We start from the raw sequence: 24,637 nt of genomic DNA on the forward strand, positions 1-24,637 counted from the left end.
ACTCTGATCTCTGATCGATTTTGAGATATAATTAGAGTTTTGGACTTAAGAGATCAAATCTTCTCAATTGATTATTTGACCACTCCAAGGCCTCATAGCTTAACTTACTCTAAACCCGCCTAAAAGAATGTCAAGTGCAGAAGCTATTGGGGATTTCCTCTTATTCTAGTTCAGTCCTGTAAGTAATGTTTTACCTTTTTACACTACGTTAAGCTAACTTCTCAGTCTATTGGATTAATAAAATAATGGCTATTCTTTTTTTAAAAAATATACTAAAGGGAAATATATTTCTCTGAGTTGTGCTTATCTACCTTCCCTTTTCTTTGTTTGTCGATTTATTAGAATTTTAATGTTATGCTAAAAACATGAGGTGATTTTCGTTATTCAGTTTTGTATGTGTGTGTATATATATAAACACAATTTAAGATCAAATATTAACGTTCCGTTTCATTTCCGAAACTTACCTCTTTAAAACTCAGTTTGCCATCACTGCCTTGAGTAACTCGATTTAAAATACTCATAGTTTGCTCATGAGTCAGATGTATTCTAGATGTCTCAATAAATCCTCAAAATCGGCTAAGTCAGGGAAGCCATCCATATCTCTATCAAACCTAAAAATTATGTCATAGATTGTTAATTAGGGACTTTAAAAGTCAACCAACACATTTCAAACATATTAATTTGTAAATCAGAACAAATCAGACATTTATTTAAAACACCTGTTTCTTATTGTGTAATATAAAGCGCCCTAACCTTGAGATATAGTTACTATACCTGATTTTTTGGGGGGTCAGCTCTAACCAATATTTTTAGTGTTATTCAGTTAACTTATCATTTCAATTGTTTTAAATTCCTTTTTATAAAAAACAACAAATAAAACATTGAAATTGAATCATACTTGACACCAAGCTACATCACAATTACTAGCTGCTGTTCTTTTTATTTTTCTTATCATGCCAGGAATATGACAGTTCTTGAATTTCGCACAAAGCTACACGAGATATATCTATGCTAGCCGTCCCTAATTTAGCAGTGTAATAATAGAAGAAAGGCAGCTAGTTATCACCACCCACCACCAACTCTTGGGCTACTCCTTTACCAACGAATAGTGGGATTGTCCGTCACATTATAGCGCCCCAACGGCTGAGAAGGCGAGCATGTTTGGTGCGATGGAGATTCGAACCCGCAATCCTGAGATTACGAGTCGAACGCCTTAACCCACCTGGCCATGCCGAGCCGCCAGAAATATGAAATGTATTATAATCTTAGAAAACCAAAATGTGTCCACTCTATTCAGCCTTATTGCTACTTGTTAGATTTATAATAATAATAATTGAAAGTGGTTAGAAAAACATGCAGTATGCACGTACTTGAAGGAGCGACGGACAAATTAGTGTTTATGGATCATAAGGTGAAACACAATTCATGCTATAATTGCACAGACTAGGGTTAAATGTATTGTTATGCGTGATCAAAGAGTTGAGAGAAGGTTGTTTGTTGGCAGTATGACTTTTCATTATTGTTTTTGTTTTTTTTTGCGTTATGGCCTGATTGTTAGGGCATACAACTTGCAATCTGTGGATCACAAATTTAAATTCCTGTCGCACAGGCTATAAACAACAAAACTGTGATAGTATGTAAAAAGTAATTTATAATTTACTAATTTTATATTAAAAATTCTAGCATACAAATAACACAGATTTGGATTGCCATTAAGACTCTTTGTTATTCAACTGAATTATTGAAGGAAGGGAAAATGTTGGCGAAAACACTGAGAACAAAACGCTCTAAAATAAAAGCAACAACGCCGCTCCGTTTTAATTTATAATTCCATTTTATTGTTTGCTTCTTAACAAATAAGTTTAAATAATGTAGTACAATGCACAATTTAAACCCGTACTGTTAAATTTATTTATGTTTCAATAAATTGTTCCTGAAAATCATAAACCTGTCTTTTTCAGATATACTCACTACCACACACATTAAAAATAAAATCATGCCGTAACTGTATTTGTTATTACTGATAGCCTAATATTTTGTTAAGGAAACTAAAATATCAAAGAGCCTAACAGAGACCCGCAAAACATTTGCGGTCAGATTAGTATCTTTATTGCAAGAGTACTTCTTTAAATACACTATATCTAGAAGAATTCTAATTGCAGGCACGGAAATCTGTTAAGTCTACTTCTCCTAGGCCTAACTTTAGTTAAGCCTTTATTAAGTATATAGATATAAATTAACACTGTAACTTATGTACGTTGTTTATTAAAGTTTAGTTAGACCAATAAATAAACTTAAAATGTTACGCTAAAACCTAATGTTAGACCCCTTGAAAAAAACATATGCGTTAAATACGTTGCTGTGCAAATTGTCTAACAAAGTATGTTTACATCTGTTGAAAGGAAATTAGTGTGTATCTCGGAAAACCACAAAAACTGAAGTGTATAATAAATTGAACTGTATTGTATATTAGGACCGGAAAGAACCTAAAATATTCTTTACAATTCAAATGAAAAACGACCGAAGATCAAAACATACACAAAAAATATAGAAATACTCAACCAACGTCATATAATACACAATTAAATTATTTATTTAAAGATCCATTAACAGTTATATACCTCACTATCCTGAAAAGTACGAAAAATAAACACTTTGCAACCATATAAATACACAACGCTATGGTTATGCCAGTACAAGTTTACATATTTAAAAAAAAAACATCATGCTATCTACATACTTTCCGATTTTCTAACACTTCGCCCTTTTTAAACATTAAATCTTTTTTATTGTGTTTTATTATTTATGTAGTTTCGTTGGTATATCTAGACGTCATATTATTCGGCTTAGCCAGAATAACAATTTTTCTCATTGGATGACATGACCAGTATAATTTGCATATTTAGGTAACGCAGATTTTTAACTTTGTTCTTAACATACTCCTACGTTCATTTATTTTAAATTTATTCTAGTTTGTTCAAATATATATACGATTTTATCCACATTCAATTTTATAAAATAACCTGTTTTCTCCGCTAGAGTGATATCATTTTAGTGTTATTTAATATTAAACTAATTTTATTCGGTAATTTACAAATCAATATTTTAAAAACAATATTTTTGTTTTTTAAGTTTAGAAAAAAATTTGACATGACACACCTAGAACATGTGGTAAGAACAATAGTTATTTTTATCTATTTATCAAATAGACAGATTTATAAACACTGTTATTAGAGCAATGGTAGTTAACAATTTTACACTTTGTATAGCTCAAACTATAGTAATCCAAATTATCCAATATTTTCAATAGAAGTGCTCTAATTGACTCGTATTTCATGTATCAAATTTCAAGGTAATCCTTTAAGAAAATTACGATATATAAAATATACGATTGTTAATAAATTTCTATCTTTTATTCTTCACAACGTTATTCGATAATAATATATAACTAACTTTGATGTACTTCTTTATATTTGATATAGTGATAGATGTTTATAACCCACAATTGGGTGTCAATTTTGGTCTGAATATAAGCCACATTTGCAAATTTATTCAACAAAAACAGCTCAATTTTGGCCCAAATATTTGCGCAATCTCACGTAAAAAGTCGCGTAAGCTATTGGTCTGAAAGTTTTGCCACAGTTTAATCCAAATTTAAAATTGTACCGTTTTTAGTTCCTATTAATTAGAATAAAGACAGTTATTCTAGAGAGGAAAAGTTACCTTCTTATATTCTAAAGAATCCGGTTGGTTCTGTGAAGTATAGGTCTGTAATCTAAATACACCTGGTATTAAAATAACGTTTCAACCTTCTTAGATAATCTTAAGGTTAGCAAAGAAAGCTTGAAACTGTAGTTTATTTTAATTAAAGTTTTAATGCCCATACCAGCCGTCTTTAGAATACATATTTACTTCAAGTGGATTTCTCATAATCATGAAAGTACAAGTATCTTTCAAATAATAAGGTTACGACTTTGAAGTTAATGTCGGTTACAGTTGAGTGCAACTTTTTCACTTGCCGTGCTTTATTGATGTGAATTGAAAAAAAGTTATAATATCTAATCAGAGACATCTTAGATGTGAAAAAATACGCAACCAAAAAAGGACTTAATGTGCAACTTAAAAGAATGAAATCAAAATTGGCAGCCAAAGCGGTAACTACATTTGTAGCATTAATAGGAATTATACAGCAAATAGTCATTAATTAGTTAGCTGGGTCACGTATTTTGTGTTAACGACTCATGTCTGAAGTTGAACAAAAATGCGGCCTACCACGTTCAATACTTTTTGACCGGTTCTAAATTATTGTTGCTGTGTACTTTCGTTATCTTGTGAACAATCACATATAATTTTTATATACGAATTAACTGCATGTGCTTTTCTCACATCAGGATATCTGCTGAATCCACCGAAGGGAATCGAGACCCTGATTTTAGCGTTGTAAGTCTGAAGACTTCCCGCCGTATCAGCGGGGATACAAGGGCATAAGAAATTAAATTTTATTTGGGCAAATTTTAGCTACTTTAACCATGATAAAACACGAGTCATCACCTTCTCATTATATCCACAAATTATTTATGCACAAAATCAATTAATAAAATATTCAAAAACTTTACATATAATGACTACTAATATTTATAAGTTAATATTATCATTGAATAAAATTAGTTATTTCTTTTCTGACAAACATTAGAGCAATTACGCTTTAAACGTCGGTAGTAGTGAAGGTTATTCATTCAAACTCAAACTGACGTGGCAGGGGTTTAGGTTAGAGAGAGAGAAATCGTAAGAATTCTTTCTCCAACTGGGGTGTTCAGGAACGTTGTGGTTCATCTTCGTCCCCTTTTGTGAAAGGTTAGGTTATTCATTAATTTCCCCGCATGGCTAAATAGTATCTTTCCTAAAATACGACTCGCCAATCAAACCAAGCCCTGAATACATGGCATTGAAGTGGCGTAAACTAGAATAATCTTGATAACAATAATCATCTCTAATGCTTAACAATGGCTCATTTAGCTTTTTATCTTCGTAACTCGCCGTGTGCTCATTGCCCTTTAAAGGCTCTGTCTCACCGGAGGTTTTAGTTTCCTTTTTTGAAGCGAATTTCTTTTGTTCTTGTCCTGTTTTTGTCGATTTTGAAAATGAAAAATCAAATGGCTGGGATGATTCTAAACCAGAACTTTTAGCTCTTTGAAGACTTTCGTGACTGGTCTCCTCCATCTTGCAGATTTCATCCTCCTTATCATCAGAAGTTTTACTTTCTTGATTTGAAGTGTTATGCTCTTGTTTTGTCTCTCCTTTCTCGCATTTTAGATATGAAAAAATAGATTCCTGGGATAATTTCGAACCAAGATTTTTAGTAGTTTGAAGACTGGATCCTTCTATTCTGCAAATTTCAATGTTTATATCATTGGAGGTATCACTATCCTCTCTTGAAGAACAATCGTTTTGTTTTATCACTTTTTTTAGATTTTAAAGACGATGAGACAAATTCCTGGGATGATTCCAAAAAAGAACTTTCACAACTTATTTTATGACTAGTCCCTTCTATCATACAAATTATAGATTCCGTACTATCACTGGGGTTTCACTCGGTTCTTTTGAAGTGCAATTCTTATGTTTTCTGTCATTTGTTTCAAATTTTGAAGATAAAGTGGTAGAATTAATACTATTATGCCTGGACTGTTCCATTATACAAATTTCTGTTTCATTACTGTAATCATACTGTCACATAACCATTGTTAAAGAAACAAAATCAAATGCTGCTATTTCATCATTTGCATTAATTACAAGAAGTGTAGCTGTGAATTAACAGCATCAGCAAGTACAAACTAATATGATTTGTATGAAAAACACAGTCAATTGCAGTAAACTGTATACATTATATCATATATTCACTCACATCCACACATATTAAACTTTTATGTAGAAAACGTTTTATTTGCAAGTACATCATAAAATCCAGTCAATTTTAAATGTTTACACACAATGTCTTATGTTATTTTCCCTACAATAATTTCAGTATAGTTTGAAAAAATGCATGTGGTACGAGTTGCAACAAAATTCAGTATCGATTTTCTTTTAATCAAACTCTTAGTCAAAGTATACCAAATTGTTACCGATACTCTGTAGGTGTATATTGTAAGGTCATTAGAAGTTTTGTGTTAATTTGAACAACTTGTTTTTTAAATAATATGATCTATTTTTCTGTAGTAGTATGTGTTTAATACTACAAATGTTTGGTACAATACAAGAGGATGTGTTTCTATTGTTGTTTGTTTACATTCCAACAATATACCAACAGATCATTACAGTGGTGCACTGCTCCCATACAGATGATCACCACCATCTTTACGAAACCTTCAAAAACATTAATGATAAGTGTGACTTTAAAAGCCAATGGATGTTGTATTGAAAAAAACAAAAAAACAAAAACACCTTCTTCTCTTCTCTCTCTCATGTTACATTTCAGTAATTAATTGGTGGCCAGCTTACTGGCAACAATAGCTTCCTCTCCCACAGCAGATAGTACTGTTACCTACAAGTAAAGAGAGCATGAATTAAATATTCTGTTTAACAGAGACTATCTTCTCCTATTAAATGGGATGTACAACTTTTACTTCAATATACAAAACAGCATCCTATGATATACTGCAGAGCAGTGTTATCTAAAAAACAAAACAATAAAATAAGTTTAGCAATCTGTTGTTATCATTTACTTGAAACAGATGCCTCCTTTCAATGACATATACAACTTTATTTTACCTAATAATGCAAACAGTCACTACTGTTACTGAAAAATAACCCTTTCATCTTGAAACAGGAATCTAGATCTAGTTAGTATTCTGATGTTAAAAATGAATAGAAACAGTTACTTCCCATCCAATGGTATATAAAACTTTACCTGGAAAAATAAAATAGCCTCCTGTGCTGTAATAGGTAACAATATATCTATGAACATAAAAACATCATTCTGTTCTTAGTATTTACTAAAATCAAACCATGTGTTCTGTTCTTTCTTTGTGTTTGAAATTGAAGATGTAGTGGCAGTGCACTTAGATCTGGGTTAGGAACTGATTTTTTCAACATGATGGCAAGAAAGAACACAAGTTTCAGTTACTGAATATGAGATGGAATAAAAATCTTAGTATTTACTATAAATGTCTGACTCATCTCTAATAACATACATTGAACTTTTTTACCTCAACATATGACAGATCCTCTTCTCTTAAAGCAAATAGCAGTGTTACAAAGATAAATAAACTAATAACCAGCTCAGTTTTCTGTTATTAGCTATTTACTGAAAACAACTACTTAATGACATATAAAACTTTTACCTAGAAATGCACAACCTCCACTGCTATAACAAATGACACTGTTACAGCCAATAACTGGCAACCAAACATGTTTTCAACTACATGTATCTATATACAGACATCCTTTATAACTTTATTTAAATGGTTCAAGAACATTTTTTTCTGGAAAAAAAACTAAAAACACTCTTCATACATCATAATTACCTGCTTTAAATTAAATCTTAACTTGTGTAACTTTAAGTAACTGAGCTTTGTAGTCTAAAATTACCTAAAACAAGTACCAATGATTAAAAAAAAAAGTCATACAATTTTTAAAAATTATTTATATCTTGAAAATAAACTTGGAAGAGGAGGTTAAACTATAATAAAAATTAATCACAATCTACCTCTTCTGTTATTGTCTCCCAACAAATATTGTTAACTGTCCTTTCATCCATTCAACTTAAATGGCAATTAAAAGATAAAAATATATTCACACTTACAATAACACTTGAATCTTTCTCAAAGTCATCCCTGATTTTCTGTCCCAGTTCTCCTTCGGGAACCCTCAGATCATCACGAGTATCTCCATTATCATTCATAATTGACACAAAACCATCATCACTAATATCAACAAGCTGAAAATATACTTTGATTAAGTATTTTTTTTATAGTTATTACTGCTTAAACTTTCTTTACAATAACTTCCATGACACTTTTCTTTGCTGAAATACTAATAACTTAATTTCTATGAGTAGGTTTTCAATAAATTTCTCTTGGTTAATGATAGACATTCTTTTCCTTTTTATTTCATGGCTTATAAAACCTTTCTTAATCTTTTACTGAACTAACAGAGCTTCACTATATTTACTTGTGACCTGAAAAAACTGTATAAACCAAAATCAATACATACACTTAGCTACTTCTAATTCAAATATCTAGATTTCATTCAGTAATTTTTGTGCAAGAGTATGCTATAGAGCAAAATAAATATATAGAAACTAAGCTGTAGCTAGCAATTGCTGTGTTGCCCAAACATCAATCGTCTGAAGTGACTTATTTTTGTCAATTTTCTGTTAAACTGGCAATTTACATGAAACCCTACTTGTAAAAAACCTCAAAAGTACAGACATCTTTTAAAATAGTTTTGGAGTCATATTCAATTTCCCTTATGAATAGGTCTGAATACACCTACAACCCAAATAAACTTGAACAGGTTAGTGAAATGAGTACATGTAGCAGTGTTGACTGATTAATAAATGTTCCTTTTCTAGTTTTATCAAGTTTATTAACTTATCTTAATGACAAAAAACATTATAATGCTTAAACAAAGATGGGTGTACACAAAGAAACCACGGTTGAAAAATTAAAGTTTTCCTAAACTCAAAATGCATTTCCAATAGATACCTTCCTACTATAACAAAAAAAAAAAACTTTCTTGACTTATACTGCCCTCTACTGGCACAAATATTTGCTCACCACTAGCCTTGATACTACCATTTCTTTCTTGATACTAACAAATTATTATGCTGCAATCATCCACTAACAGGAATACAACACTACACCTATTTTAACTAGTAGCCTCTCTAATCTTGTACATGTTAAGCACTTCATATTTGGTCAGATCAACTAACTGCAGGGGAAGTGGTGAGGAAAGGTGGGAATGTAAGGAGAGATCAAGATAGCATCTATCAAAAATATAATTTCAATTTAGGAAAATGTTAACTTCCTATATGATATCTTTTCTTCACTTTCAAAAAACTAAAATCCCACATTAAACCAGTGAAGAGCTAGTGAGATGACCTCCCTTTAGGAAGTGCTCAAAAGAAAATCATGGGGAGTGAGAAGAAACTAAAAATAACACAACCATGGAAAATCGCATTTCTTCTGATCCAGAAATACTTTTTGTCTTTCAGTAATGTGTTGCCAAAAAGGATGGGCACATTAAGTGACCTCAAGAAAAAATATACAAAAATAATGAGGCCCATGGTGCAGAATAGCTAATGTGTTACAGACCATAAATGGGAGCTTGCCAACAACAAACACTTGACAGCATTAGGAATTTTATATTAGGTCTGAGGTAGGAAAAAAAAAAAAAAAAGTCCTCTACTTTTCATTTCAAAAATGAGTACCAGTAGTACTTACATATGTACTTACCTTCAACACCAGATCCACTAGGAACTGACATTCAGCAAAGGGTAAGGAGGAGGAATCCCTGAACAGGTGTTACTCTCTGGTCTAAAACTTTGCAGCATTTGGAAATTTTTGACCAGCCCACAATAGAAGGAAAGTACCCAGTCTTACACTTGTGGGAACTTATGCCTCATACAACTACAACCAACAATGCAGATCCACAAGAAATAAAATTCAGTGGGTGGTAGGAAAACGAACTATCTCCAATCCAAAACCTGACAGCAATGTCAATTTATCATCCAGTCCGCAGTAGGAAAATGGAACCATCTGCACACATATGAGAACTTGTATGACTGTTCCAGCTTCAACTAGCACCTGATCCCCAGGAATCAACATTCAGTAAACAGTAGGACTTGACTGACTGATTGTTTGGAATTAAGCACAAAGCTACATGAAAGGCTATCTGTGCTCTGCCCACCATGGGTATTAAAACCTGGTTTCTAGTGGTGCAAGTTCCCAGACATGCTGCTATGCTACTGGGAGCAGGACAGTAGGAAGGAAGATGCCTCAGCCAAAAAAATTAGCTGCAATATATGGTAGAATACTACATGCAACATTTGGAGGCATCTGGAATTACAGTTTTTAATAGGAATGGTGTCACATCATCTACACTGACAGAATACCACCACTCTACTCTCAAATGAGTTATATTATGCACACTCAGAATGACAGGCCTTTCTGGTCCACCATCTCAATGGCTAGAAACTATTAAGAGGTAAGGACTCCCATACTCCAAAGGGGAAAAGTGTGTTGGATAGTCTAGAAGACCACAGTGCCAGAGATAGTGCAATGGTTGACTGCAATATCTTATTTTGAAAAGCAGCAATCACACTGACAAAATCAATCAATCAACACCTGGTAGCATCTAGAATTGCACATCAGATCTGTAGTAGAAAGAGCCACAAAAGCCATGAATCCTCAAAGGTAAGCAGAAATCCCTGTCTGCTTTACTCATGTTAATCATGAGTGTATAGTCTGGAAGAAACATATTTATGAAGCACAAGACTGTAAGCTATAACTACAAGTAGTCCTGAAGAACACCGTATGTCAGTGTTAGACATAATACGACCTAGATGTGTGTAATGGCATTGTAATTTGAAAACGTAGAGAACACACTGACAGAGTCAATCAGCCAACCTCTGGCAGCATCTGGAATTGTACAGCAGGTCCTTTGAAAGAGAAACCTCAACATCACAGTAAACTAGCATGGTACGTGATCACTGGTCATACAATGCAGATTTATGATGAAGTATAGCTGATCAGTTAACACTAACCACAGTGGGATTGAAATATGCAATAAAAGCCTCTGCAAAGAAAGAAAATGGAGTACATGCCACTAACAGATAAACAGTTACAGCACTAACAATGATAAAAAGAAAGGTTGAAATGTGCAGTCAGGGACAAGGTAGGGCAATATACACATAACAGGAAGAAAACATGAAAAAGTAAACAATCAAAGAAAAGGGAAGAAAAATATCAGACAAAGTAACTCGTAAGTTCAACAAAGAAAGATAATGTGAAAAAATCCATGGAAGAGGAGACTTTACAAAAGAAATAAACAGACTTAGGAAATATGGAAAAAAACAGTACATGACATATATTATCAAAAAGCACTGACCAGGCAAAGGATGGAAAAGTTAAAGCAGTGCAGTGTATTTATATTAATTAAAACAGCTAAGTGATCTACTTAGACTACTTGTATATGATGTTTGATCCATAAAGTTCTGAACAAATCTGATGGCCATAGGAGTATCTCAGTATTGAGAGTTGATTGATTGATTTAATGTTTTATGGCACAAAGCAGCGAGGCTATCTGCGCCAGACATTCGGTAAAAATGTAAAAAAATAAATAAATAAATAAATGTAGTAATAGACATAAATGGAAATGAAGGTAAAACAAAAAAGTATAAAACCAATGTTGACACCTAGTCTACAATGTTAAGATAGAAGGCAGAGTATAAGAAGTTGTAAGGTATTTACTCTAGCAAAAAGGTAATGATCATAACCCGCCAGGAAGACTAACAGGTAAATTCAAGAACCACCGTCAGTCACCTGAAGTTGGTCTTTCCAGTCCTGGTTCCGGGTTATGTGTCATAGCAGCCAGTATCAAAATGTAAAAGATTAGAAGTTTTAAAAGATACATAGCAAAATTGTAACAATGAGTAGCCAAATGTCCAGTAAAAAGATAAAGTCAAGTAAATGGAGTAAAATTTGTAAAAGTAAATTAAGGTAAAAACAAAACAGCAATTAAAACAGAAAATGGTGTAAAAACCAATGGTGACATCCAGTCTTCAAAGGTGTAAAATATTTACTCTAGAAAAATGGTAATGATCATAACCCGCCAGGAAGACTAACAGGTAAGTTCAAGAACCACCGTCAATCACCTGAAATTGGCCTTTCCAGTCCTGGTTCCGGGTTATGTGTCATAGCAGCTATTATCAAAATGTAAAAGAATAAAAGTTTTAAAAGAGACTCCACAAAATCATAACAATGAGTAGCCAAATGTCCAGTAAAAAGATAAAGTCAAGTAAATGGAGTAAAATTTGTAAAAGTAATTGAAGATAAAAGCAAAACAGCAATTAAAACAGAAAATGAAGTAAAAACCAATGTTGACATCCAGTCAACAAAGTTGTAAAGAACTACCTGTAGCAGAATGGTAATGATCATAACCCACCAGGAAGACTAACAGGTAAGTATAAAAACCACCGTCAGTCACCTGAAGTTGGTCTTTCCAGTCCTAGTTCCGGGTTATGAGTCAATATGGCCAGTACTAAAAAGTTAAGTAGTAAAAGTGTGAAATGATATGCAGCAAAAGTATAACAACTCGCCAGGACGACTAACGAGTAGTCCAAACGGATAGTTCAAACAGTAGCGTTAGTCAACTGAAGTTGGCCTTTCCAGTCCTGGTGTTGAGTTATTTAATGTTCTGGCCATTGTCCGATGTCAAATTGAAGGAGAGAGATTAAAACTGTAAAAAAGGAACCACAATTAAAAAGGTGTAATGAATAAATATGCAACACTTAAATGAGATTAAAAGATTAATGGCCATTAAAAATTAAAAACATTATCAAGGTGGACAGAGTCACCATCACCAATAACTCTGTCCAATGTTACAGACTGACCCTGGGAAAAAATATGTTTAAAATATTGCCGTCGTTGAGAATTGTAACAATGGCAAGAAAGTAAAACGTGGCTGATAGTGATTTGAGTGTTACACAAACTACACATTGGTGCATCAGTTCCAGATAAAAGAAAATGATGAGTTAAAAAACTGTGATCAAAGCGTAGCCTAGTGAGAACAACTTCCTCCTTTCAAACTTTACGGAAGCTAGATGGCCAAAGTCCAATTTTGGGTTTGATTTGAAAAAGTTTGTTGTCACGTTGCTCACTCCAAGTGGACTGCCAGCTGGCACGGAGCCGAGCCTTGAAGACAACACCATAGTCCATGTATGGAATAGGCATAGGAGTGATGGTGCTGAAGCAGACATATTTAGCTGCTATGTCTGCAAGCTCGTTCCCGCGAATACCAACATGGCCTGGTATACAGAAAAACTGGATTGAAGTAGCTGCTAATGAGAAATGGGCCAGTCGGTTTCGAATATCAGCGAGAATAGGATGTGAGCTAGCGTGTAGCGATTCCAAGGCAAGTATAGAACTAAGCGAATCAGTATAAATAGTGCAGTTGAAGTACTGCTCAGCTGCAATATGATCCAGGGCAAGAGATATGGCATACAGTTCAGCAGTGAACACAGAAGCTGTAGAAGGGATTCTGCGTGCAACTACTGACCCATAGCAGAGCCCACTGAATTACCTGATTTGGAATCATCTGTATAAATGGGAACTGAATGATTGTTTGAAAGATATTCATTGAATAAAAGACGGTACTTCCAATCTGGAGTATCTGCCTTTTTTAGGTGACTGAAAGAAAGGTCACATTTGGGGGCTGTAATAAGCCATGGTGGGATGGGCCAACCTGTGGAATCTGCAATGTTATCAAGGACAGACCCAATTCATCCAATTGTGCCCGGATCACGAAGGCCAAGCGGAGCAATGACAGATCGTCTGTTCTGAAAAGTACTGCCCACCAAGGAAGGAAAACACATTTCCAGGTGGGATGCTTTGGTAAGGAATGAAGTTTGAAGTATATTGTAAAGATAGTTGCAAACGGCAAAGGTGTAGAGAAGGTTCATGAGATTCAATGTATATACCTTGAACTGGAGAGGTACGGAAAGCCCCAGTGCAAAGTCGAAGTCCTTGGTGATGAATGGGGTCCAGCATCTTTAAGGCGAGAGTCTGGCAGAGCCATAGACCATTGATCCATAATCGAGTTTCGATCTAATAAAAGCACGATATACCTTTAACATTGAACAGCGATCTGCCCACCAACTGGTAGAAGAGAGAACACGGAGGATGTTCAGTGCTCTTGTGCATTTGACCCAAAGCTGCTTTAAGTGTGGTATAAAGGTCAGTTTATGATCAAAGATAAGCCCCAAGAACTTGGTCTCCAGGACCACTGGCAGCAAAACTTCACCGATATGAAGTTCAGGATCAGGGTGAATACCCCGTCGATGGCAAAAGTGCATGCATACAGTTTTGGAGAGAGAGAATTAAAGCCGTTCGCCAGAGTCCACTTCCATTACACAATTGAGGGCGGTTTGTAGTTGCCGCTCAATATATCTCATGTTTGGCGACTGACATGAGATGTGAAAGTCGTCGACATACAGCCCATTCGCAACAGTGAGAGGGAGTTGTTCAGTGAAGGCATTTATCTTTATACTGAAGAGTGTAACACTCAATACACAGCCTTGAGGGACTCCAAGTTCCTGTACAAAAGAATGGGAAAGTGTCGAACCCACACGAACTTGGAATCTCCTGTCCATTAAAAATTTTTTAATAAACATGGGTAGATGGCCACGTAACCCATATGTATGGAGGTCTCATAAAGCGCCATACCTCCATGTTGTGTCGTAAGCCTTCTCTATGTCAAAGAATATTGATACAAGATGTTGGCGGTTGAGAAAGGCTTCTCTGATAGATGTTTCAAGGCGAATTAGGTGGTCTGTGGTGGAGTGCTGTCAACGGAACCCACACTGGGTGTGCGAGAGGAGGTTGTTTGATTCAAGGAACCAAACAAGACGAGCATTAACCACCCTTTCTAATGTCTTACAGAGACAGCTCGTCAAAGCAATTGGATGGTAGTTTGAAGGAATCTTGGGATCTTTCCCTGGCTTAGAAAGGTAAAATAATAGCCTGGCACCAAGCATCAGGAAAAACATTCTCCTGCCAGATCCGGTTGAAAACAATCAGAAGGACATCAAGAGAAGCAGGAGATAGATGGTGCAGCATGTCATAATGAATATCATCAGGTCCAACAGAGGTACTGGCAGACCGATGAAGGGCCATTTTTAATTCCACAAGGGTAAAGGGACAATTATAGTCAAAGAAACAGTCAGTTCGAAAGGAAAGAAGTGATCGCTCTGCCCGAGTCTTGATGGCCAGGAAGGTGGAGGAACAAGCAGAAGTGCTAGATACCTGGCAAAAGCTTTCACCTAGAGTGTTAGCGATGTTCCGAACATCAGTCACCTCCTGACCATCAGAGAGTAAGATCGAGAGGGGGATAGAATTGTAGTGTCCATTAACCTTTGAATCCTGTCCCATATGATCTTGGAACTGGTGGTAGAAGATATGCTGGTTGTGAACTTAATCCAAGATTCCTTCTGGCTTTGACGTCTTACCCACCTAGCATGTGCATGGGCCCATTGGAAAGCAACCCGGTTTGAAAGTGTGGGATATCTACGAAAAGTATCCCAGGCCCACTTTTGAGCCTTTCGTGCTAAGTGGCAAGCAGGATTCCACCACGGACGAGGATATCGTGGAAAACGTGTCGAGGTTTTAGGAATACACTGAGCAGCTGCATGTGTAATACAGTCAGTTACTGCTGCTACACAGTCGTCTATTTATGGCTGATTTACGATGGCAGGATCAAGTTCTGCGAGAGCAGTGAAAGTGGACCAGTCTGCCTGAACCAGCTTCCACCGGGGCACGCGGGTAGGGTGGCATCGACCATGGCCAGTCTCTCTCAAAAGAATCGGAAAATGATCACTGCCTAGTGGGTTACTGTCAACCCTCCATGAAAAATGGAAGAATAATGAAGGGGAGCAAACTGAGAGATCAATAGCGGTAAAGGACTGACTAGGTGCATGAAAGTAAGTGGAAGAACCAGTATTGAAAAGAGAAAGATTGTGATCAGAGAGCATCCGCTCTACAGATCGACCCCTCCCATCAATAATAGCACTTCCCAGAGGGGATGATGTCCATTAAAATCCCCTAGGATTAGAAATGGAGATGGCAATTGTTCAATGAGAGCATCAAGATCTGATTGATCATATGTCTCTCCAGGGGACAGGTACAGAGAACAAACAGTGATGGTATGACCCAAGAAACACGGATGGCTACAGCCTCAAGGTTGTATTGAGTGACAAAACAGGGTGGGCGCGTGTTGATCAACCAACAGTGCCACCCCTCCATGTACTCGACCATCACACAACTTGTCATTTCTGTACAGAGAAAACTGCCGAATGGAGACAGTATCAGCAGTTTTGAGAAATGTTTCTTGTAAAGAAAGACAAACAGGATGGTAGGAAGCAATCAGCGTTTTGATATCATTCAGATTAGAACGTAAACCTCGACAGTTCCATTATATCAAGGTGGCCATTTTTAAGAACGGGTAGGTGAAGTGGCTGGAGAAGGCTTCGGTTTACAACCACGTCTTTTTTCTTTACTGTCTTTAGTCGGAGGATGTCTATCAACCTCCATGGATCCTGCTCTGGGTGGGCGGGCAGGTTTTGTTGTGGAAGGGAATCCAGTGACTGAGGGCCTTGAGCGAATAATTGTTTTGTCTCTTGTGGTGGGAGAAAAAGATGTATCAGAAGAAATGCCTGTATTTGAAACTGAAGGACGTGGATCTTGAGGTTTGTTGGAAGGTATGGGAGGAACAGAGATGGGTGTGGAAGTCGATTCATCAACCTTTTTAACCACGGAGGTCAAAAGGCTTTTCATTTGTTTTGAAATCGATTCTCTTGGAGGCACAGAGAGATCTGTCTGCACTCCCACTGTAGTTGTGGAATGAAGTGCAGCAGCATATGTCCAAGATGGAGTTGTGGACAGCAATTTCTGAGCCTCAGGATAACTAATGTTATGTGTCGTTTTCAAACGCTGCACCTCTTTTTCCTCCAACCATTTTGGGCAAGAATGAAAGTAAGAGGGATGAGAGCCATTGCAGTTTATGCAATGTGGGTTCATGTCACAGTCATAGGCATCGTGGTCCTTGCCTCCCTAGCGAGCACATGTCAGGGAACCACGACAAGATGTCTTTGAGTGGCGAATCTCTGACATTGGAAACATCGAAGAGGGTTTGGTATGTATGGCGAACCCTGCAAATGAGATAACCTGCCTTGATGGTGGCAGGTGCACGTGGTGAAGTAAATGTTAAAGCGAGGGTATTTGTTGGCAGTGTAACTCCATCTTTGCGGTGGAGATGCGCCTCACTGCAGAAACTCCTTGAGTGGAGAGACCAGCGAAAATCTCTGACTCAGGAGCGTTCTTCAAATCCTTTCAACAATAACTCCTCGTGAAGAATTCAAGGTAGCATGGGGTGTAACCTCAATAGGTATATCCCCAATTGCCTTTGAATTCAAGAGAAATTCACTGTGTTGGGATGTGGATGTTTCAACCAATATGTCACCAGATCAAAGTTTCTTTACTGATTTTGGAGAGCCAGCAAGTCCCTCTAGTCCCTTTTGAATAAAAAAAGGGGACATTTGCCTTAAAGGTTTTTCGAAGAGAATGTAATATAAGAAAATGAGATGCGTGTGTTACTGATGTTGAAGATTGCTGTTCTGAGTATTCAAGATGTGGTAAACACCCATTGACTGTTTTTTTACAATTTTATTTAAATTTTTAGAGGATCCATAGGAAAAAGAAAAAATTTTGGTACCCACTGACCCCACCCACCATGGAGCCCTACAAGGGGATGCACTACAAAGTCACGCAAGGACAATGCAGCAATGCCAGGGTTTCGTGAGCATTATACCCAAACACCAGCATCAGGCACAATGTCCACAACACCCGTTGAGAACTTCCAACACTGGTACTTGGTTGACTCTAGCCCAAGTGGACCAGCCGATTGACCCAAGGGGGGCCACCCAAAGGCTGCCTGTCTACAGGAATTCGAGGCCAAAGTGGTGTGTCAGGGTTGGACCTCTCAACCACCAGGATCCTCTCCTCCCCTTCACGGGTTGCCACACACGGCAAACACGTGGGTGGATGTTTAGATCCCAGAGAAGGTAACCAGATAGAACAGGACCTTCCCTGGGAGGTCCCCTCACCACGTACAGGAATCCACACAGAGGGGCAGGATTGAGAGGTCAAATAGAAGTAGGTAAAACCTATTCCACAATGAGTGATACCCATCAAACATCTCTAGTCAAAAAACACTTTGAGTCAAATAATGTGATAAAAAATAACAAACTGAGCAACTTACCTAGTAAACAACACAAGATCTAGGGATACTTTTAAAACCAATGTATGAGGAGCAAATATTAAACTCAACAGTGATGATACCAGTGTCCTAAGTGTTGTAAACAAATGAAGAAATTTATATAAAAAACACCTGAGCACATAAACGTTGCTGTCTGAGATGGAGCTGCAATATATAACATCTACACATACTCCTCTTTTCCACACATGGTAATGTTGTCCATACTTCCCTACTACTAATTTCATTTGTGCATACTTTAATAAAGCTTAAAAAAACTTTTCATGCATGCACATTATTCTTTTTGATTATACAAATATTACTAAAATTTTAGTCTAATCCAGCTATTAATTGGCCAGGTTGTATTTTCTGTTGAACTTGGAGCACAATGGTGAGTAAAACAAAGAAATGGACTAACTAATTAATGAATATTTGCTGTAAATTATTCTTTGTCCCAAAAAACTCAAATATTATTTGCATAATTTCTAGAACCTCATAAATACATTTCAGACATTTATTTTCAGTAATACTATGTTCATTTCTATACTCTGAACTATGTGGGTGTGTGTCACTTAACCAACCTCAACCATCATAAAAAAATTAGGAAATATAAATTATGCTTTTTTGTGTGCTAGAATAACTACATATTATAACATGAAAATACAAATGTTTAGTCTAAGTAGCTTAAATCTCATAACATTATATATTTATTACAATGATCTTCCAATCATGCCTGACTAGCATTACATAACTCGCATTGATGAGGTCCATATGCACTCTGGTCATGTATCCAGTAATATAAAACTGACCTTTAGTCTTCCCTGTCTTGGCTGTGTTTTAGTAGACAAGTATTTTGTAATATACAGTCACATTTCATTAATTTTATATTATAAAAATGTATAGATTATTAATATTTAGAAATATATTATTAAACTTATTTTTCTTAAAATATAGAACAATAAATCAAGAAGTAAATAAAACAATTATCTCTTCTCACTATGACATTTGTACTCGTTTGTTGCTAGACCTAAGTTGCTAAGCCTTTTAAAATTTTGCACATAGAGGATATCAAAGAAAATTTGAGGTTTTATATACAGTTGAATAACCAAAAACATCATAACTAACTACACTGATACCATAGAATTCCATTATTATTTATTAAGCTTAGTAAATAAGATTCATTTAGATTTTAAAAATTTGAAACTTCAAGCAGACTAAAGACACAACTTACCTACTTAAAAACTTGGATCGAAAGAATGTGGTAGCTTTTTCAAAGATTAAAATGACTAAGATAACCATTATAGGGACATTTTAAGCAGTCAGTTGGTAATTTACATGTCATATATTGTAGTAAAAGCATACAAGGGACCATTTCAAGAAATGGAAAGAGTTGAATGGGACCACAGTGTTTGATTTACCAGATAAGCCATATCTCAGCAAAATTAGAAGTTATGAGGTTCTTATTTCACATTCTAGCTTGTTAATATTAGTGCAAATGCAATAAAACAGACAATTCTTAGAAGTTCAGGATACAACTGAAGTAACTCAACAACATAACTGAGCAATGCACAAATCATCTGGTGACAGAAATAGAAGAAGAAAAAAGTTTGGTTTGTCAACTAAATTCTAAAGTAACTGGATTATTAAGTAGACTTCTGACAAGAACTTTATAGTATTTAAAATACAACTATGATATCCATAGTGTTAATAATATTTGTATACATTCAACGTTGAGTTGCTTGAATATATATATATTATTTTTAAAAAATTGGAGTGCATGCTGTTTGTTTACTGAGTTTATCACCAACAATTCACATACACACTTACTGTAGAAGAATCTTTAGCTCAACATACCCATATATACATGCACACCCACACACACTACTAACATATGTTTTCTGACAAGGTGATAGCTTAGATTACCACAATTCAAGCTGCAGAAAGTGGAAAATTGTTAAACTATCAGTCCTGTTAATAAAACAGTGCCTTTCAGGATGTTTTCTCTGCACCACACACTACCAGGTGTCTTGACAAAGGCTAGCTATATATCACTAAATAAATACATCACCTCTTACCTCTTCCCCATTTAAACAACACTTATCTAAGTTAGATGTCATGCTATAACTTGGTACATTTCAGTTGTGTTTGTTGAAAACACAAACATATTTCTACTTAATTATGAATATTTTATTGAATTTTTTAAAAAGGTGTAATGATACTTGATCAATTTCAAATAATGGATGTGTTAAATGCATTTCAGAAATTTAATCAAGGCATAGTTGTGTCACCTTGTCAAACTTTTCTGTAAGAGTAGGCATATATGTTGCAACACAATATAGTAAGATACTATTATTTCACTTTGCTTTATTTTATCAATTTGTTACCTTTTTGTTACTTTGCAATCAAAAAAAAGGCACATTCCTTCATTTCCTTTAGCACAAATTTTTATGTAATATCAGATTGGATGGTTTCCATGCAGCTTACTGGGCACAAACAAAAGATGTTTTACAGTAGTAAAAACTGGTCCCAAAGTTGAAGAAGCCTTTTATATTGAATTTATAATTTTATATACATATATGTATATATAAAAGAACCAAGCTAATACAATAAACAATAGTGGAACAATTCTTGCAGCATATTATCAATTAAAAAACAAATAGCACAACTCTTTGAAGTTACCATATAGAAAATGATATAACAAGAGAAAATAAAGGTAATGACTTTTGTTAAAAATAAAATTTAATAAATTTGAAAATTTTGTTTCAATTAATGTTAAACTTTTCATTTTCTCCTCATGTTACAGGTATATACATGAATAAAAAGCTACTGAAATACACAATATATTAAAACAAATACAATGCTTTACTGGTGAAGATCCAACCACCAACACTGAAAGGTATAACTTTGTTGTGTGCAAATCACATGGTGTTTTATACTGATAAGGAGATGCATTATTAAAAAAATACTGAAAAATAAAATAAGTAGACTTACCATAAAATCTGAACGAGATACATTGGGAACATCAATATTATGAGTTGAAGGGCACAAATCTTCATACTTTTTATTGGTGAAGATGTCTATACCAACAAGATGGACCTACATATACAGAAAAATATTTAATCATCTTCAATTTTTTTTATTTTAAATACATTCTATACAAAAATCTAAATGTAAAAAACCTTTAAAGAACAAGAAAGCATTTGATCTTTTAAAAATGGCCTTGCATGTCCACTCTTAAATAACAAAACATTTCAATCCCCTCTTAACTTTCCAATGTCATAAATTTTTCCCCTTCTTTAAACTCCTGTAGAGGACTGGACTCTACTATAGCAACTCATTTCACAAGTTAATCAGCCTGGAAGAAAAGTAAAACCATCTCAACTGGAGTGTAATCCATCTTTTCATAAACTTGCAAGCCTCAAAAACTCCACTTGTCTGCTCACAAAAAGATAGTATTTTCTTTAGCATCAAACCTCAGCTTTCTTTGATAGCTGAGAACATGTACACTTATTGCTTAATGGCTCTTTAAACCTTTAAATATACTGCTCTCATATTTTTCTTCATTCTGACCTCTTATGATTTTTTTTATGTACTGTATTTGGAATGAAAGGTCAAAACATTGATTGCTTTCTGCAAATGATACTTATCACATTTACACATACCTCACACTGGTCAACACATAGATCAAACAGGCAATATTATAAATAGGTCATTCATTTATTGAGCAACTTCTAAAAGTAAAAAACAAATTATGTTACTTGCTCTGCACAATGACTAGCCATTTCACATATTTTGAATCCTTAAACTTGTGCTCCTTCATTTTATCTTCAGAATACATTATAAAGAGATTAGACAGCCTTGTAAACTTCAAGAGAAAATAAAAACAGATTTCAACCAATAACTCCACAATACACAATAACCCTTTTGTTTCTGGGATCTTTGTAGCAACTTTTCCTCCGAGCCCCTTCCAGCAAATCAATACTTTCTTAGATACCAAAACCAAAATTACATAAAGTAATTCCAGTAAGGCCTAACTAATGATTTGTATGAAGATAATAACCTTTTTGGACTTAAAATTTTTAATAGCTTTAATGCTGGAAAGAGAGCACTGCCTTGATGGCTAGAATGACATATTCAGAACTTTTGCCAAAATCCATTTCTCCAGTAACATTCTATCCAAAATATGATAATACAAATACATTTTCTGGCACTAAATATAATAAGAAGTCATTCTGTTGTGCAGAATACTTGAGAGTTTAATGCCATAAGCCAACTCTGCTAACATATTAAGCCTCTATAAACAATAGCAATGTAGATAAGAAAAAGCAAAGGGCAAATTAACAAGTCTTATTAGGCTCCCTTAAAAACAACTTTTTTGTTTCCTTCAATCCAACCACATTGCAATACACTTCAATGAGCCCAGTTAACCCTGTATGAAAGAGGTTAGTCAACAAGCTGACCAATGTCGAAACCATAAATTCATGCATACTAAAATTCTGAACTTAGCTTGTGTATTTTTACAAAATTTGGAAAGCTTTCATCAAACAATAAAATTTTGTTCATACAAACAAACAAAACAAGTCTAATGAAGTGTTTCTACTAAAGATTTATCCATGAATTTCTGAAGCCTTTACTCATTCAGTATAAGGTGATTTTCAAACTATGAATAAAAATATTTCATCTTACAGTTTCATATTTAATTTGTATAACCTCTATACCTTCCTAAAAATATCAGTTTTTTTGGTAAAACATTATTTTCTCTGCCCTAACTATAAATAAATCACCAATATACAGAGAAATAGTGTGAAATAAAATGAATATCATTGACTACAGTAAGAGAGTTCTAAATTACTTAACCCTTTCAGCACAGCTATGTCCTCAGACTGACCTTGTAACCATTTTGTGCTTGTTATAGTTTTCATGCTATTACTTTTAAAACAGTAAGCATATGTTCAATAAATTTGGTCGATTACAGCAAACATTACGAAGTTTTCATATGTACTTTTTTATCATGGCTTAAGGCTTGTTAAGCAATGTTTTTCTCAAACCTTTCTTTCATTTTTGTATGGTGCAAATGGAAAGTACAAAATACTTTTCATTTTAAGATTAAATATACTTTTATGCATCAGAAAATTTTCAGATTTCACACAAGAAATCTTTTTAATGTCCAGACAGTTTATCAAATGTTTCTTAATGAAAACTTTATATTTTTTTATTTTCACTAACATGTCTGTATGAATTTGGTCAATTTGACCAATTTCATAACCACCATATAAAATTAGGAAATTAACAAAAATTATGCCTTTCTCATTCTAGAATGGTCACATTATTATAAAACAAAAACATGAATGTTTAGATAAATAGCTTAAATCTTGAAACATTATACATTTATTATTTTTATATTGACCTTTCCATGAAGGTTGGCTAACAATACACAAGTTACAATGACACAGGTCACGTGCACTCATTACCAAATCCAATAATATAAAACTGACCTTTAGTTATTACAAAGCGATCTACTTAGATTGTGTTTTAGTGGACTTATATTTGGTAAAATAGTCACATTTCAACAATAATAAAGTGTCTACATATATAGATTATTACAATTTACAAATTGTTCCTATTACTTTAAGACACAGAAAAGTAAATAAAGAAATAAAGCAAATAATTATCTCTTCTAGTTACAACCTCTGGATTCAGTTGCTATTTCTAATAGCTTGTAAAGCCTTACCATATTTAGCACATGGAGAATATGAAACTACTTTTTCAGGCTTTATATATAATATACACACACATATTTGAATAACCAAAAAATTATAAATTACTTCATTGATACCACAAAATTCCACTATAATTTATCAAGTTTAATAGCTAATCTGTATTTACATCTAAAAAAACATGAAATATCAAACACTAAAAACTCAACTTACCAACACAAAGGTTTTATCTTGAAAGATATAGAAGATGCTACTACATTTAAAAATGGCCAAGAAAAATCATTAAGGGGACATTCTGAGCTTTTAATTAATTATTCATGTTATATATAGAAATATATATATAAAGCACCATTTCTAAAAAGAGAAAAAAATGAGTGGGGGCCACCATGTTAGATTCACTAAATTTTGTGAAATCTCAACAAATAGAAAACAAACAAAATTTTATTTTTTATTTTAGCTTGTCAATATCAGCCATTTGCATTTCTAAGTCAAATGAAACTATAACCTTTGTAATTTTACATCATAAACATTTAATTTGAACCAGTGTTGCATTCAGCATACCATATAACACACTCAAATCAATGTTTACATGTGTTTAATATTTACTTTTTAAATTAAGAAATTAAATAATGTATGATATGAAAATTTAAATTATAATATACAATTTGATACCAAACTTAATATACACAAGTTCATAAAATATTAGGTTCAATAAAAGTTTGAATGCAAGTCAACAAATACAATGACATGGCCTTTGCCCCCAACCCATCATGAGAGGGTTAACAGTTTTGACTGTGAACCTTTTTCACATTTAAATTTTATGGTATTAATGTTGTACTTTGTACCCCAATGAATAAGTAATTCTTGTATCAAAAGCAATAAATCACAGCAGCAGC

The 24,637-nt window shown here is 34.4% G+C and overlaps 1 protein-coding gene across 2 annotated transcripts in view; it reads right to left on the reverse strand.

The window, feature by feature from the left end:
• Positions 1-5,913: 5,913 nt before the first annotated feature.
• Positions 5,914-24,637, reverse strand: part of LOC143223111 (eukaryotic translation initiation factor 5A-1-like) — a 30,308-nt gene continuing 11,584 nt past the window's right edge. For both annotated transcript variants that reach the window (XM_076450592.1, XM_076450591.1), the window contains exons 3-5: positions 21,016-21,120; positions 7,799-7,933; positions 5,914-6,538 (exon numbers count right to left, since the gene is read on the reverse strand). In XM_076450592.1, the coding sequence (XP_076306707.1) occupies positions 6,476-6,538; positions 7,799-7,933; positions 21,016-21,120 (303 nt within the window). In that variant the 3' untranslated portion in view covers positions 5,914-6,475. The remainder of the gene's footprint in view (positions 6,539-7,798; positions 7,934-21,015; positions 21,121-24,637) is intronic.

The sequence above is a fragment of the Tachypleus tridentatus genome, chromosome 8 (genome assembly GCF_004210375.1).
Source record: "Tachypleus tridentatus isolate NWPU-2018 chromosome 8, ASM421037v1, whole genome shotgun sequence".
Classification (NCBI taxonomy): Eukaryota; Metazoa; Arthropoda; class Merostomata; order Xiphosura; family Limulidae; genus Tachypleus; species Tachypleus tridentatus.